Genomic DNA, 17,072 nt, shown 5'->3' with positions numbered 1-17,072 from the left:
TGAGTGAATTTGAATAATAATGGTATTAACTGGTCTTCCTTGTGATGGTGGTCTGCCATGGAGTCAGTTCCAACTCATAGAGACCTTGTATAGAGTTTCCAAAACTGTAAATCTTTATGGGAGGAGAAAGCTTCATCGTTCTTCTAGGTCTTCCTTGTAGGCATATGGATAGTATCCTGTCACAGACACCATTATACTTCAAGATAGATCTTAAAATGTTCTTTTTGATGATGAATATGACACCATCCCTCTTGAATTTATCATTCCCGACATAGTAAACTATATGATTGTCAGATTCGAAATAGCCAATACCAGTCCATTTCGGCTGACTACTGGCTAAGATATTAATCTTTGTGTATTCCATTTCATTTTTGACAACTTCCTATTTTCCTAGATTCATACTTCTTTATTCCATGTTCCAATTATTAAGAATGCTTACAATGGTTTCTCCTCATTTTGAGTTGTGGCCTGTCAGAAAATGAAGGTCCCAAAAGGTTTACTCCATTCACACCATCACTGGCAATTCTACTTTGAGGAGGCAGCTCTTCTCCAGTCGTACTTTGAATGCCCTCCAACCTGAGGATCTCTTCTTCCAGCATTATATCAAACAATATTGTGGTGTTCTTCATCATGCTTCAATATTCAATAATCTGGTGCTATCTGACAGTGTTGCACTGCTATTCACAAGATTTTCAGAGGTTTAACATTCAGAAATAGTCTACCTCTCCTTTTTCCTAGTCTGTCTTAGTCTGGAAGTTAGAGAGATAGAGAGAGAGATCATAAGGAAATAGCTCTCATGGTTTTAGAGGCAGACATATCAGACTGGAGGTGGTTTCTGTCACATCATTAACTGCAGGTGCTAATGACCCAAGATTGTCAGGCCAGACAGCAGGCTGCTGGCTCGCAGACTGTGGAGGCTGACCAATCCAGGATCCACAGGTAAAATGATAGGCTGCTGACTCGTACACTGAAGATTCTAATGAATCCCAAGACTTGCTGACTCAAGTCCCAAGAACTGAAGGTTAGATGGTAAGAGTTATATACAGGATCCTGGCCTCATCTCTCTCTCTTTCTCTGCTTCACTCCTTTCTTCCTTCTGCTTCTTCCTATAGCTTCTCTTTCTGTCTCAAAAAACCTGAGGTTGGCTGCTTATATACACCACTCCTCATCTGTTTTAAGGCATGGCCCCTCAGGGAGAAAGGTGGCAGGAGACAAACATGGCAATCCCATCTTGGTTGGCTACAAACACTTTATTTGCATAATTACTACAATTCACATCATTTGCATAGTAATTGACCATTCCCTGCAAGGTGAATAACCAATTACGGGACAAGCAACAACCCAGGACCAGACAAAAAATAGCAAAACCGAGTTATTTATAGTTTGCCTAGGAAATGTCAATCAACAGGGACAAAAGTAACACAACAAACCCTCTGGATAGAAAACTAGGGCAGAGAGAACTCCTCAGGGCTTAGCAGGAAAATCTCCCAAATGGATTTTCCAAAGCCCTATGGCAAAAGACCCATAAAGGAACTCATCTCATTGCAAGAATTGGTACTAGATAGTCAGACTGAACACTTAACACCAACTTTCTGTTATTCTAACTCTTGCCTTGATTTCTAGACACAAGTGGAGTAAAGAGTCCAGTGTTTGAGGTTGAAGCTTCTCCTCAGGAATCAGAGAGTGATGCTGTGCTGGAATACTCCTGGTAATCAACCTTGGTTACCGCCAACTCCCCTTCACTCACCTCCACCACCCTCAGAAATGGGGGGAGCCTGGAGTGAACCGGTCGGGGCCCCTGGAGAAGGATCAGGGCCTGGTAGATGGAAATGGCAGCTGGTACCCTATTTACTTGAAGTCCAGGGAAAAAGCAAGATGCTGACACCAAGAAACCCAAGACGAAAAGAGCTGACAAAGACAGAGCTCAGACTCTGCACCTGAGAAAGGTTCTGAACCATCTGGATATGGTGCATGAAGAGAAAGACCTTTTCATTCAGAAAACCAGGTGGGTGCCTCTGGGCCACTGCTCTCCCTCACCCTCCCAGGCTCTGCAGGTGGTCAGACACACTTCCCAGTCCAGGATGGGGCCTTGGTTACACCGTGTTCCCAGGGGTCTCCTAACTGACTGGAGCCCAACCTCTCCTCCGCCCCTCCACCATCTGGGTTGTCTGCTCACCGTGTGCAGAGGGCTAGAGGCTGGGCTGCCTGTTCTGTTGGCAGGTGGTTTTGCTGTCAGACAGTTTGTGACAGGGATTGAGAGCCCTTCCATGGGGTCTCCTGCCCTTCTGCAATTGCCCACGCAGCAGGCAGTGGACTTCCAGATCAGCCAGCTCCTTTGTGCCTCCTCTGGTCCCATCACATTTGGGGAGATCCACTCCCTTGCTCTCCTAGACTGTGCTCCAAGCCCTGTCAGGCCCAGGATGACTGGTGGGCTCCGAACACTGCCCACAGCGCTGCTTCCTGGTAGCCCCACCTTGATTAGGGCTGACCCTGAGAGAAGATACTTCCCCATCGCTGACCTAGGAAAATGTCAGACATAGAAAACAATTCATACGGCAGGCAACTGGACGCCATCGCCTCGAACCAATGCCAGGATCACGCTGGTGCTTCTTCCTGTGTGTGCTTTACAGGCATACTTTATTTTTGCTGATGTATTTAAAAGCAAGTCACAAACATTATGGTACTTTACACCTAACCACTTCAGCAGCTCCTAGAAATAAAGACATTCTTGTGCACAACCTCAGCACCTTTGCTACGTTTAAGAAAACAACTAATGCTTCCCTAATATCCTCCTGGTGTGGCACAGTGGGCTAATGCACCAGACTGCAAGGTGGGCAGTTCAAGCTCACTAGCTGCTCCTCAGAAACCCTATACAGGGTCGCTATGGGTAAGAATCGACTCAATGGCACTTAACAATAACAATGTCCGCCTGGGATTCCTGGTGGCACAGTGAACGATGCTGATCAGCAAAAGATTGCATGTTCTATTCTGCCCAGAGGTGCCTTGAAGAAAAGGTCTAACACTAACAATATACTTCCGAAAAATCAGCCACTGAACTCAAACCCCTGTGGAGCACAGTTCTGCTCTGACACACGTGGGACCACCGTGAGTCAGAGTTGAGTTGATGTCAACTTTTTTTTTTTTCCTTTTTCTATTATCATCCTGGAGTCCTGGTGTGGTGCTGGACTGCTAACTACAGGTCGGTGGTTCAAACCCACCAGCTGCTCCTCAGAAACCCCCTTACACATGGTCACTATGAATTGGAACCGGCTTGACTGCCCTTAACAACAACAATGTGCATTCTGTAGCAGCGTCGTGATGTGGTCCCATGCATGATCCCCAGGTGACTTTTAGAGCAAAGGTTTAGGCCAGGACTCAGTTCAGTTCCACATGGTTGAGGCTAGTTATTTGTTTTCTTCAGTGTGTGTTTTTAGAATGCCGAGGAGCTGTGGTCCATGGTCTCTGCAGCCCCCACACACTGTAACCAGGGTGTTCGGGTAGCCAGAGGTTTCTTACTCATGCCAATCCATGTAAATTCCCCCATTCATGGCCTTTTCCTCAGCTACAGAGAGCATGTTTGCTCACTTGGAGTGGAGGTCACAGGGGTGCCCCCCTCAGCAGGGTTTCCAGAAAACAACATCTCTCTAAGTTCAAGTGAGTTAGGGAGAGCCCTGGGAACAAGTCACATACTGGACTGGGGAGTGTGCCTGGCCAGCATCCCCACTGCCCACTGCACGTACCCTGAGACCGGGCATAGTGCAAGCGCCAGGAAAGGGGAATGACTGAGCTACAAGAGTCATTCATCCCGGGTCTCGTCCCAATTTCCAGAGGGGAGCTGCGTGCTTGCCGCCAGAGGATCGACCTCATCACCAGACAGCAGGAAGCCATGATGGCAGAGATTGATGCAGAGAAGGAGGCCAATAACATGTAGGTCTTGGTGTCCTGCCGGCTGTCCGATCTCCCTCCAAGTCGCCTGGTGGGTGGTGTGTCTGTGCTGGCACCCAGGAGGTAGCTGGGTGCCAAGCTGGCATTTGTCACTTGGCTCATCAGCATCAGTCAGCAGAGCTTCACCTGGTCCACTGTTGTTTATGAAGTGCCTGATGTACTCGGGCAGACAAGCCTCGTGCAGTGCGCGAAACCGCCACACAAAATGCTGAGGTGAAAAGGGAGGGCTATCTCTGGAGACAACTCTAAATGGGACCTGAGTGACCAGAACAAGGCTGCCATGTGGTCACCCGGGGAAAGAACATTCTGGGTGGAGGGGCTAGAACATGGTCCCCATGAGACGGGGGCATGCAATCACCATGAAACTCTCCACACAGGGCCAGATGTGATGGGCTGGGAGGGCTTCAGTGGGCATGGCCCAGGGCAGTGGGGTGGGGATAGGCCAGGTCATGGTGAAAGGGTAGGGGTGCATGTGGCTGGCCATGGGGAGGTAGCCAGGGTAGGGCAGGAGAAGGAAGGAGAGAGGGGGCAGAGCCAGGTGTGGTGGGCAGATCTCAGCATCCGAACTGCCATTTGTCATGAGCAGCAGGGTGGGTGGTGTTTGCCAGGATGTGACACTCAAGCCTGGGCTCAGCTAGAGGGAGGGAGGGCAGGGTGTTGCTTGGCAAGTGGCCCACGCTTATGACACACAGTGAGTGTCACTACAAGCAGGAAAGCTAAATTCGCCTCAGCTCCTGTGATCCTCGTGGCAGCACCCTGGGGTTGGCACTATTGTACAGATGAGAACGCTCAGGTGCAGGGACACTCAGTGGCTTGTCCAGAGTCACCTCCTGATAGGGGACAAGCCGTCTTGGTCCCGGCACTCCAGCCCCAGGGCACTGGTTCTAACCAGCCCTGTGCTGTGGGATAGAGAAAGCTGAGGACTGAATGGGCTGACACCAGGCCCCTGACTCGAGGGGTCTCAGGGCATTACCGAAGGTCCTGGGCCTGGTGAGCCCACAGCCCTGGCTGTGATAGGGTCCTGGCACCTGGGCAGTGCTCTGTACAGGTGGGTCCCATAGGCCAGGTATCTACCAAGGTTGCTGGGACTGAGCCTGCTCAGATTCCCTCTTCCCAGCACTGTCCTTGTCCACACACAGAGGTCACTGGGGAAAGCTAGACACCCTGAGCAGTTCCCTTGGGTGTCATAGAGAAGGTCCCACCTACCTGTTCTTCCTGCACAACCGAGCACTGGGTGGTGGGTGCTGGCTGTGGCTGAGAAGGATGTCCATTCACAACTCCCTGAGCATTGGCTGATTGGCTTGGTGCACTGAGGCAGCCATGACCATGGGAAGGGAGAGGGGGACAAAGTCAAGAAGTCATGGCCAGTAGAAACCAGGAGGCCCTTCCAGATTTCTCAGCCACCCCACTCCTCAGGTCTTGCAGCAGACGTGCCTGTCCACCATGCTCTCCCCAGCCAGAAACAGCCTGGCCTGCCACATGAAGACCTGGCCCTCAAGGGAACCATTCCCAGTGTCTATAGAGGAAATGACAGGCCTGTACAGAGCTCTGGTGATCAAGGGCCAGCATTCTAGTGGAACCCAAGCCCCTGTGGGTTGGGGACTTGCCAAGGCAGTGAGCTGCAATGCCTCGTGTAAACAGGTCCATGAGGAGGGCTGGTGTGTGTGTAGATGGATTTTTCACTGAGTGATGAAAACAAGGCAAGGTAAAGCCATCACATGGACATAGGGAAGATTCCAGAGTGAGTGTAGGCCACAGGAAGTCTCTCTGATGTCCATATGTTTAAAGGTTCTCACTTGGTTTCCCACCTTCTCTCCTTTCCTGGCCACCTGCCCTGCAGTGCTGCCGTGGGGCGCCTGCAGGCCGCCTACAGCCGCCTGTGCATGGAACTGGACAATGAGCGAGACCTGCAGTTGAGCATCACCTCCACGCTGAAGGAGAATGAGTAAGTGCAGGGCTGGGGGGACTGCAACCAGAATGTTCCTGAGAAGCAAGACACTGACTTTACTGTGGAGACTTGTCATTAAGAAAGACATATTGCTAGAAAAGGACCTCATGATTGGTAAGCAGAGGATCCACAAACAGAAGAGAAACACTCCACGAACTGACTGAACTGCTACAGTCCACTGGCATGGGCTCAAGCATATCAGTGGACTCTGTGTAGGTCACTAGGAATTGGAGCCAACTTGACAGCAACTAACAAATACATGAACTCAAAAGTCCCTGGGTGGTACAAACAAGTTATGGGCTCAGTTGCTAACCAAAAAATTAGAGGTTGCAGTGCACCCAGAGGCAACTAGGAAGAAAGGCCCGGAGATTGCCTTGCAAACAATTGAAAGAAAACCCTGGGGAGCACAGTTCTCCTCTGACATACCCAAGGTTGCCCGAATGCCAACTAGCTGTATAAGTGGCTCACAGAGTGAGTGGGAGACCTGGAGAAACAGAAAGTCCTGTCACCCCCAAGGAGCTGCTGCCTTTGTCAGCATTGGCAGGAGGCTGAGAAGCAGGATGTGCTTTAGGGCCATGGATCAGAGTCAGGTCCCTCTGCCATTGTATGTCGGCCATGGCCCTGTCTCTCCGGATGGAGGCCCAGCCCGAGTAGAGGACTTACCTGAGCTCCTGAATAGCCGAAGCAACACAGTCCATAGCCTTTACTGCAAAAAAAATCTGGGAAATCCACTCGTAAGCTCTTCAGTAGCTGCTGTTCCAGAAGGCACACTGAGGTCCCTGGACCAGGCCTGCAAAGTCAGCTACAGCCCACACTGCTGACTCTAATGGAACACAGCTGGCCCTGGTTCAAATCACATCATGTGTCCCCTCCGCCCATAAGTGAGATCCATTGGCACCTGACTCAGTCTCTCTCATTTTACCTCCAACTTGATACCCCATGACCTTTGGACTAAGGATGAAGGTCACAGCCATCATGTACCCTGTGTGAAATAGAAGGGAGAGGACGGCAGGGACAGGAGCGCTGATTGGTGTGTATGCAAATATACATGACAGCAAGGAAGAAAATGGGGTGTGGGGGGGTTACTACAGTCCTTACGGCACCCATACCTTCCTTTCTCCACTCAGCCCCAGAGAGGTCAGTGTTCTTGGGCAGTGAGGTAAAACCCTGGGACCCTACCTTTGTTGGGTCACTAGGATTGTCCATTTGCATTAAAAAAAAATTTTTTTTTTTATTTCAAGCAATTTACACTTCATTTTGTCCAGTCCGTTTTGAACATGTCATCAGAAGGGACCAATCCGTAGAGAGAGACATGGCGCTTGGTGAAGCAAATGTACAGCAGAGATGATGAGGCCGGCACAGAGCTGGGCAGGTTTTGTTCTGTTGTGAGTGGAGTCTCTGTGGATCAGAGCCAATCATTAGCTTCTCACAACCATCAGCTTCCAGAGGGGAAGCAGAGTAGCAGTAAGAACATCCACACTCGTGTCCTTTATCAGGAAAGGACCCAATTTGGCATGTGCATCATCTCCTCAAACCTCTCCAGCTTCCTCCAACCAAGGAAAGCTCTCAATTTTCCTGGGACATTTATGACTTTGGCTTCTTTAAAGATTACAGGCTACTTGTGCCCCTCAAATTGACTTTGTTAGATGTTTCCTGGAGATTTCTGGCTAAAATACCACAGAAATAATGCCCTGTCTTTCTCCAGGTGTCCCATCATGAGGCACACGTTGGTGATTTGTCGCTTCATGGTTGGTGTGTTGTTGTTAGGTGTCATTCTGACTGATGGCGACCCTGCGTACAACAGAACAAAACACTGCTGAGTCCCGCACCATCTTCACAGTTGTTATGTTTGAGCCCATTGTTGCTGCTGCTGTGTTTCCCTGGGAGTTTTCCTCTTTTTCTGTGACCCTCTACTTTTCCAAGCATGATGCCCTTCTCCAGGAATGGTGCTTTCAAACAATGTGTCCTAAGTGTGAGAGATGAAGTTTTGTCATCTTCACTTCTAAGGAGCATTCTGGCTATACTTCTTCCGAGACAGATTCGTTTGTTCTGGCCATCCATGGTACTTTCAATATTCTTCACCCAGACCATAATTCAACTGCATGGATTCTTCTCTAGTCTTCCCTTAGTCATTGTTCAATTTTCACATATATATGTGATGATTGAAAATACCATGGCTTGGGTTAGTCCTCAAACTGACTTCTTTGCTCTTTAACATTTTAAAAAGGTCTTTCGAAGCAGGTTGGCCTCATGCCATACATCTTTAGGTTACTTTACCGCTGCCTCCATGATCATTGATTGTGGAGCCAAGCACAATGGGTCCACATTGCGGGAATGAATTAGGCCACTTAACTGAAATGGTGTCCGCCTGGTCTCTTCAAGGAGAGTTCCTTTTTCCTTCCAAACTCACACGTATTTTGTGGGGAGATACTTTCAGATACTCACACCTATGGGGAGAGACAATGGAAAGTTCTATTCTTCATCCCTCTTTCAACTGTGAATGCCTACATGCATTGAATTTCTTGCCTGAATTTATTATTATTATTATTATGATGATGATGATGATTGTTGCCAAAGGGTACTTTCCTAATGCCATCATTCCTTCTAAACTTATTAGTTGGTTTTCTACTGTAAAAACCCTTTCTTCCACATTTATGTATCTATCCATGGTTATTTATTTTGATGCTCAAATCATCCCAGATTTGGCCAGTGGGAACTCCTTAAGACAGACTCCCCCATCCTTTTGACATCTGCCGTCATTCCCTGAATACTTCCAGGCTCAGCACAATATCCCAGGACCCTTTTATTCTTTCCCTGTCCTTTTCATTGCTGGCAAAAAAAATTTTCCTAGTCGGTGGGCTTCCTTTTTACTCTTTTGGTAAAATCTTTTGAGGCACATAAGTCTCTTGCAGCAAATTTGTCTAATGCAATACATCATTTGACTTCTTGATTGCTGTTACGATGAGTGTTGGTTGTGGATCCAAGCAAAATTAAATCCTTGATAAGTTCACTCATTTTTCCATTTATCATCATCATATTGTCCGGCTGTGATGATTTTTTGTTATCTTTGTATTGAGGTGCCGTCCATACTGAAGACTGTAGTCTTTGATCTTAATAGTAGTAGTTCAAGATCGCTTCACTTCCAGTGGGAAATTTTGTGCCGTCTGCATAACACAGGTTGCTGATGAGTGCTCCTCCAAACCTGATGTCATCTTCTTCATATAATTCAGTTTCTCAGATTATTTGCTAAACATACATACTGAATATATATAATGAGGGGATACAGTCCTGATTTCTCATGAGCACAATTAAATGTTCTGGAATATCCATTCTTAGCAACGCTATTAATAGCTTTCAATGAGCCACAAAGTTGAATGTCTTTACATAATCAATAAAGCACAAGTAAATGTCTTGAATTCTGTGCTTTCAGCCAAACTCCATCTGATGTCATCAGTCATATCCCTTGATCCATGTACTCTTCTGAATCTGGTTTAATTTTCTGACAGCTGCCTATCTCTGTATTGTTACAACTGTTTTTGGCTTATTGTCAGCAAAATTTTACTTACCTGTGCTATTAATGATATTGTTGTACTCAAACAATTGCCTCTATGTCTATGCCTAGGTTTAAAATGAGCAAAAGTAAGTGTCCTGGAATACTCATTCTTTGCAATGTTATCCATAGTTTGTTATGATCCACATAGTCAAATGTCTTTGCATAGTCAATAAAGTGCAATTAAATATATTTATATAAAATTATGGTGTTGGCCAAGAATCTTGAAAGTAACATGGACTGCCAGAAAAGCAAACACATCTGGAAGAAGTATAGTCAGAAAATTCCGTAGAGGCGAGGATGTACTTTGAGCATGTTATCAGGAAGGGCCCATGCCTGGAAAAGGACATCCTGCTTGGTAATCCATTGAGATGCATTGACACAGTAGCTACAACAATGGGCTCAAACAGAACAATTGTGAGGATGGCACAGAATCAGGCAGTGTTTGGTTCTGGTGTGTGTAGGGTCACTGTGAGTTGGAGCCTACCCAATAGCACGTAACAACAACATCAACTCATTCATTTAACACATTTTAATAGATATTGAGTACTTACTATGCACCAAACACTGCTGGGAGCATTTAGGATTCATCAGGGAATAGGACAGACGGCAAACTCTGCCTCATTTGTCACATCTTACTAGTAATGAGGAGACAGGAGATAAGCAACAGCATGCAACTCCTGGTGGTAGCCAGTCCCATCATCATTGGCGTCCTAGTCTCAAGCTTCAGTCTCCAGAGGATCCAGTAGAGAGCAGGAGGATGGTGAGGTGCAGAAGCCGGCATGGCTCTGCTCCAAAACCAGAGGCCCCGTATAGCATCCCGCTCAGCCACAGACACTTGAAGGGCCCTCAAATCCCAATGGCAAGGCTGCTTGCTTTGCAGTGGACCCACTTATGAGTTTCTTGCTACTGCCATACAAACTATCACAAACTTAGTGACTAAACACGACTTAATTATCTTACAATTTTAGAGGTCAGAAGTTCAACACAAGTCCCACCAGGCTAATACCAAGGTGTCAACAAGGCTGCATTCTGAAGCCTCTAAAGTAGAATTTGTTTCCCTGCTTTTTCCATAGTGTAGTAGTTATGAATCGGGCTGCAAACTTCAAGGTCAGCAGTTCAAAACTACCAGCTGTTCCACAGGAGAAAGATGAAGCTTTCTGCTCCCATAAAGATTTACAGCCTTAAAAAAAAAAAAAGAATTACAACCTCAGAAACCCTGAGTTGGAACTGACCATGGCACATAACCACCATCAGTGGCCACTTACACTCCTTGGCTTGTGGTCCCTACCTCCATCTTTAAAACCAGCTAACATCACATTTCTGGTTCTTATTCCTTTGAAAAAAACTCTCTCTCTGACTGACCATATCAGAGAGGGTTTTCTTTATATAAGAACTCATGTTATTAGCTTGGGCCTACCCAGATAATCCAAAACAGTCTCCCCATGACAAGGGCCATGTTACTTCCAAGATTCTTGGCCAACACCATAATTATATATATTTATATTTAATTTGTACTTTATTGACTATGCAAAGACATTTGACTATGTGAATCATAACAAACTATGGATAACATTGCAAAGAATGAGTATTCCAGGACACTGATCAAATCTGCAAATTCCGCCCCCCCCTTTTTTTTTTTAGATTCATGGGTATTTATTCTATTCTGTGGGTTATATAATACTTTGCTGCTCACATTGTTCCAGTTGTGGCCATTGGGAGTTCTTTCCGTTGGCTCCTGTGTCCTTTGACACCCATTGTTGTTATTGTTGTAAAGCACTGCCTAGTTGGTTCCAACTCATAGTATAGGGTTTCTGAAGAGCAACTTGCAAATTCCCTTTTAAAGAACATCAAGTCTGAGAGATTAGAAGTCCCAATCAGGTTATCAGCCATATTGATTCTTTCTGAGGGACCTGAGAAAGGAGCTGTTTATCTTCTTATTTGGTTTCTGGTAGGTTCTAGAAATACTTAACTAGCTGCTGCATCTGCCTCCATCATCAAATAGTTGTTCTATGTCTGTCTATAACTGTCTCCAGATCTTCACCTCTCTATAAGACCCGCCATACTCCATCTTAAAAGAACTTATTTCCAAATGAGGCAACATTCACAGGAACAGAGCTTAGGACTTCAACGTATCTTTCTGGAGGACACAGCTCAATCCATGACATCATGAAGGTAACATATTCACACGTCCCAGAGATTAGGGCCCAGACATATTTGTTGTTGTTAAGTGCCATTGAGTTGGTTCTGACTCACAGTGACCCTGTATAGGCTGGTGACTTTAAACCACCAACCTTGTGGTTCAAACCAACTTTGTGGTCCAGTGTTTGTCCTACAGCATCACACCAGGACTCCATATTTAGTGGGACCATTATTCTGCCTAGGAAACTAACTCTGGGCTTCACTCAAAATTGGCAGCCTTACTAGTTACTCAGTAAATGAAATACAGTGAAATCTGTGAGAGCCAGAACTGGAATGGATGTCCTTGTTTACCCAGGCCCCACAAGTTTTCCACCTTTGACAGAGCACCATTTTACCACTTTCCTATCACTTATTTTAGTGGTTATGAATCGGGCTGTGAACCTTAAGGTCAGCAGTTTGAAACTACCAGCTGTTCTGCGGGAGAAAGATGAGGCTTTCTGCTCCCGTAAACATTTACAGCCTCAGAAACCCTGTACAGGGTCGCTATGAGTCAGAACTGACTCCACGGCACATAACAACAACAACAACAACATTTTAGTGAAAATACATTTGAGTTTTCCTTGTCTGAAAATATTCTACCTTACACGTTTGGGTTTCGTAGGTTTTACTGTATACACTGCTTCCAAAATCAATGGCTACCAAATGTTTGTCTCTTTCTTGGAGGTAGGAATTGCAAGGTGCAAACATTTGTCTTTCACTTTGGAAGTGATAGTCTCTCATTCCTCAGACTGAAGTGTCAGATCTCCACATTTTCATGAGATTTATCCCCACTTTGTGGCACACTTGTGTCTTCTTTTGGGCCTCTGGGGTATCTGTTACTATTTATTTATTCCTGGTGTGGCACTGTAGATTAATGCACTGGATTGCAAAGTCATTTGAACCTCAAGATCAGCAGTTCAAGCTCACCAGCTGCTCCTCGAAAACCCTATACAGGGTCTCCATGGATCGGAGACTTGACGGCACTTAAAACAACAACAACAAACAGTGAATGTTTTAAAATGAGGAAAGGTGTGTGACAGGGTTGTATTCTTCACCACATTTACTCAATCTAAATGCTGACCAAATAATCTGAGAAGCTGGATTATATGAAGAAAAGCATGGCATCAGGATTGAAGGAAGACCTATTAACAACCTGCGATGTGCAGATGATATAATCTTGCTTGCTGAAAGTGAAGAGGACTTAAAATACTTACTGATGAAAATCAAAGACCATAGCCTTCGGTATGGAGAGCATCTGAGATGTAAAGAAAACAAAAATCCTCACCACTGTATCAATAGACAACATCCATATCAATGGAGAAAAGATTGAAGTTGTCAAAGACTTCATTTTGCTCAGATCACGCATCAACACTCATGGAAGCAGCAGTCAATAAATCAAATGACGTGTTGCATTAGGCAGATCTGCTGCACAAGACCTCTTTAAAGTGTTGAAGAGCAATTTGCGGAGTAAGGTGCACCTAACCCAAGTAATGGTATTTTCAATGACCTCAAATGCATGTGAAAGCTGGACAGTGAATAAAGACCACTATAGAAGAACTGATGCCTTTGAGTTATGGTGTTGGAGGAGAATAGTGAAAGTACTGTGGGCTGAAAGAAGAACAAACAGATCTGTGCTGGAAGAGGTGCCACCAGGGTGCTCCTTGGAGGCCAGGATGGCCAAATTTCATCTCTCATACTTTGGACATATTGTCGGGAGGGACCAGTCACTGGAGAAGGGTATCATGTTTGGTAAAGTGGAGGGTCGGAGAAAAAGAGGAAGACCCCCAACAAGATGGATTGGCACCCTGACGGCAGCAATGGATTAGGCATAGCAACAATTGTGAGGTTGGCCCAGGACTGGTCAGTGTATCATTCTTTTGTTCATAGGGTCGCTATGAGTTGGTGCTGACTCGATGGCACCTAACAACAACATGATGTCATCAGTGTGGTGGGCCAGCTTTATGTCTTCTTGGATGGTGAGTTACCACAGAGCTGGGTGGTCTCAATAGCTGTGATGGAGGACATTGAGGTGATGCTGCAGTCCCCTCCAGGTGAACACAAACTGCTTTTGGCATTCTTTATTTAGAAAGATGGAGAAAAATGCATTTCCAGATGGACATTACATACCAGATGCTGGTGTCTGTGGTGCTTGGCTACAGCAATGACTCCATATAGAACACCAAAAAACTCTGAGGTGGCTTGCTGTCCATCTGCAAGGCCCAAGTATTTGGACAGGCTGCATAAGTGGGCTACAGAGGACACTGTAAGGACTGCTGCTTTCACACCCACATGTCACAGTGTTCCTTTTGACCCCAGACATGCAATAGTGCATTCAGTTGATTGTTCTTGAAGGAAGAGGCAGTTTAAGAGGCTTCAGTTGGCCATCCCTGCCACAGCTGCTTCCATTCAATAGATCAGACCTCCTGGGTTCCTAATTTACCTCTGTCCTCATCCTCATCAGCAGCCATGAGGCCTTCTGGCTCACTTTGATGTTAGCTCAGAGCCAGGATCCAACAGGACCAAAGGACAGCCCTTTCCCTTCCCCAAGCACAGCTACGCTAACAAGTAACCACGAGTACTCCCTGGGGGACTGGGCGAGAACGTTGTAAGGTATCATCAGAATGTATCTATCATAGGGCCTTTCCTCGGGGGCACCTGCCTCCCTTCTTTCAGAGGACTTGGGGTCTGTGAATCCACTCGGGAGGAGAGTAAGTTGAAGATCCATAACATTTTTGTTGCTGGAATGGACTTGCTCCTTGTCAAAACTGGAGCTTTTCCAGTAATTCAGATGGAGACAAGTTTTCGTGGGATCTTCATCTACTTCAATCCTGTTGTAGCCAGTTGTCATCAAGTTAGCTCTGACTCATGGCAATCCCATGTCCAACAGAGCAAAATGCATCTTTCTCAGCATCGCTGGTACGTGTGAGTCCATCGCTGTAACTACTGGGCCAGTTCATCTCAACTGAGCGTCTCCCTTGCTAGCCTTGTACTTCTCCAAACATTTCATCCTCCCTTCTAATGACTTGTCCAAACGAGTGAGTTGGGCAGTATTCTGTTGTGCTCCATAGGGTTTTTACTGACTCATTTTTGGAAGTAGGTCACGAGGCCTCTCTTCCTAGTCTGTCTTAGTCTGGAAGCTCCACTGAAGTCTGCTTACCACGTGTAACCTTGCTGTTATCCAGTGCCATCATTTTTAGCATCAGAGCAATGTGCCAGCCATCACAGTCTGACAAACTGATAGCCTATGGACCCAGTAATCAATGCAAAGCCCCTCCTGACTGGTCTGAGCAGAGACATAGGGCCTGCTATCCATGGTGTTGCAAGCCCACTCCCATTCCACAAGTGAAGTCTGTCTCCCCAGGACTCCCTAAGGAGCCCCTTCCTAAGGCAGCATCTCCCACCTGCATCTCTGTCTCCAAGAGCCACAACAGTGCTTTTCAGGGATCCTACGTGCTGTGGGTTAATGCACTGGTCTACAAAGTCGTTTAAACCACAAGGACAGTGGTTCAAACCCACCAGCTGCTCTGAGGGAAAAGATGAGACTGTCTGCTCCCGTAAACATGGAGTCCTGGTGTAGTGCCTTGGGCTAATGCGCTGGACTGCAAAGTCGTTTGAACCACAAAGTTGGTGGTTCAAGCTTACCAGCCACTCCTTGGAAACCCTATACCGGGTCGCTATGGATCAGAACCGATTCAATGGCACTAAACAACAACAACAAGAACTCTCCTGGCCAAAGTATTTCCCAAAGCCTCAGTGAACTGAGGACCCCTTGAAACCTTTCTGGACATAGCTAAACCTTGGACCAACAGGTGGTGGTTGTTGTTATTATGTGCCATGGAGTCAGTTCTGACTCATAGCAACCCTGTACAGGGTTTCCGAGGCTGTAAATCTTTATGAGAGTAGAAAGCCTCATCTTTCTCCTGCGGAACAGCTGGTAGTTTCGAACTGCTGACGGTGAGATCAGCAGCCCAATTCGTAACCACTACGCTACCAGAGCTCCTTGGACAAACAGGTAGCAGATGATAAAACCTCTCCAACATAACACTATAAACATTTGCATTCCTTTTTCTACATGATGCCAAAGAATGTTTGGTATCTCTGCTTTGCGCAGCATTGGCCTCTGTTTTCCACCACAGTCTAGGTTTCTGCCAGCCAGCTGAGCAGACCATTAGAACTACACCCAGCTGCTCAGGTAAGCACAGGGGTCCGTGTGCAAAACCCAAGCTTCTGGACAGACTGTACAATTCGACTCCAGGTGCACACCCTTGTCCCGAGTTTCTGCTGATAGGTGTTTGCTTCATTCATCTAGACGGGAGCCTCCTGGCAGGTCAAGCTTCCAGCTTGTCCCGGGGAACATTCAGTTCCTATTGTCAGAATTCCAATCTTTCCCAGTCAGTGCCCTGCCTTCCACAGCTGTTAATTCACCTTAAAGTGTCATTTAACCATTTGAAAAATCAGAGAATAAGGAAAAACAGTAGTCAATTAAATAATGGCTGAAAATTTTATAGAATGATAAGAACAGGAATGCTAGCATTGAAGAATCACAATGAGATATGAACAGGGTGAATAAAAATCATCCCATCCTGGATGTACCATAAGAGGAAAACTGATTCGGGAAGAGATGAAAACACCAGACATCAGCAGACGTCATGAAATGCTTCCAAACACAGAAGACCTGAAAACTGGAATCAGTGATTTAAAACTATCCCCACAAAGAGCACTAGATGCTCAGTTTTTACAATAAAGTGGTACTGCATTGACGTGAAACAGGGACAAAACCGAATAGGAAAGGGAAATTGTGGGCCAATTTTGCATATGAAATATATGGAAAATAAAAATGTAAACACCTACATTTGGTCATGCTTTAGACACAGATACCAGCCCAAGTTGAAGGTTTGTATCCTAGAAAGATTAACATGAAAAATTCTTGATGCTCATACATTAAAAGAGAAAAACCTATGAACATCTCAGTTAACATGAGAGTCAATTTAAAAAGTATTGCTACTAAATCCTAGATACCTTTATTACAGAAGTCTTGGTGTGGTGCTGTGGGATAAGAACTCGACCACAAGGTCAGTTTGAATAACACAGTCAGCAGTTCAGACTCACCAGTTGTTCCTCAGAAACTCTATACCGAGTTGCTATGAGTTGGAACCAACTAGATGGCACTAGACAACAACAATAACAACCTTTATTAAGCACAAATATAAAAATGAGAAGCTCTTATCACTTGACGTAGCCTCCCTCCAGGTCTATACACTTCTGAAGGTGGTATTTCCAGTTCTCTAGCCGTCTCCTGAAGAATTCTGCATTCTTCAATGTACACCATGTCAAAACAGCAGTTGTGGCATACTTGAGGAACTCCAATCGTGTTTCTTTTCAATGTTCTTTGAGTTTGGAGGAACAATGTTGTTGTTGTTGTTAAGTGCCGTCGAGTCGGTTCCGACC

At 45.9% G+C, this 17,072-nt stretch overlaps 1 protein-coding gene across 1 annotated transcript in view; it reads left to right on the top strand.

Annotated features, from left to right (window-relative positions):
- Nucleotides 1-17,072, top strand: part of KIAA1751 (KIAA1751 ortholog) — a 146,614-nt gene that overhangs the window by 50,429 nt on the left and 79,113 nt on the right. The window contains exons 2-4 of the mRNA XM_006871776.1: nucleotides 1,864-2,005; nucleotides 3,829-3,927; nucleotides 5,786-5,890. Coding sequence (XP_006871838.1) covers nucleotides 1,864-2,005; nucleotides 3,829-3,927; nucleotides 5,786-5,890 — 346 coding nt within the window. The remainder of the gene's footprint in view (nucleotides 1-1,863; nucleotides 2,006-3,828; nucleotides 3,928-5,785; nucleotides 5,891-17,072) is intronic.

This window comes from Chrysochloris asiatica, unplaced genomic scaffold (genome assembly GCF_000296735.1).
Source record: "Chrysochloris asiatica unplaced genomic scaffold, ChrAsi1.0 scaffold00173, whole genome shotgun sequence".
NCBI lineage: Eukaryota > Metazoa > Chordata > Mammalia > Afrosoricida > Chrysochloridae > Chrysochloris > Chrysochloris asiatica.
Note: the sequence above shows the minus strand (reverse complement) of the source record. Positions and strands in the feature narration are given on the sequence as shown.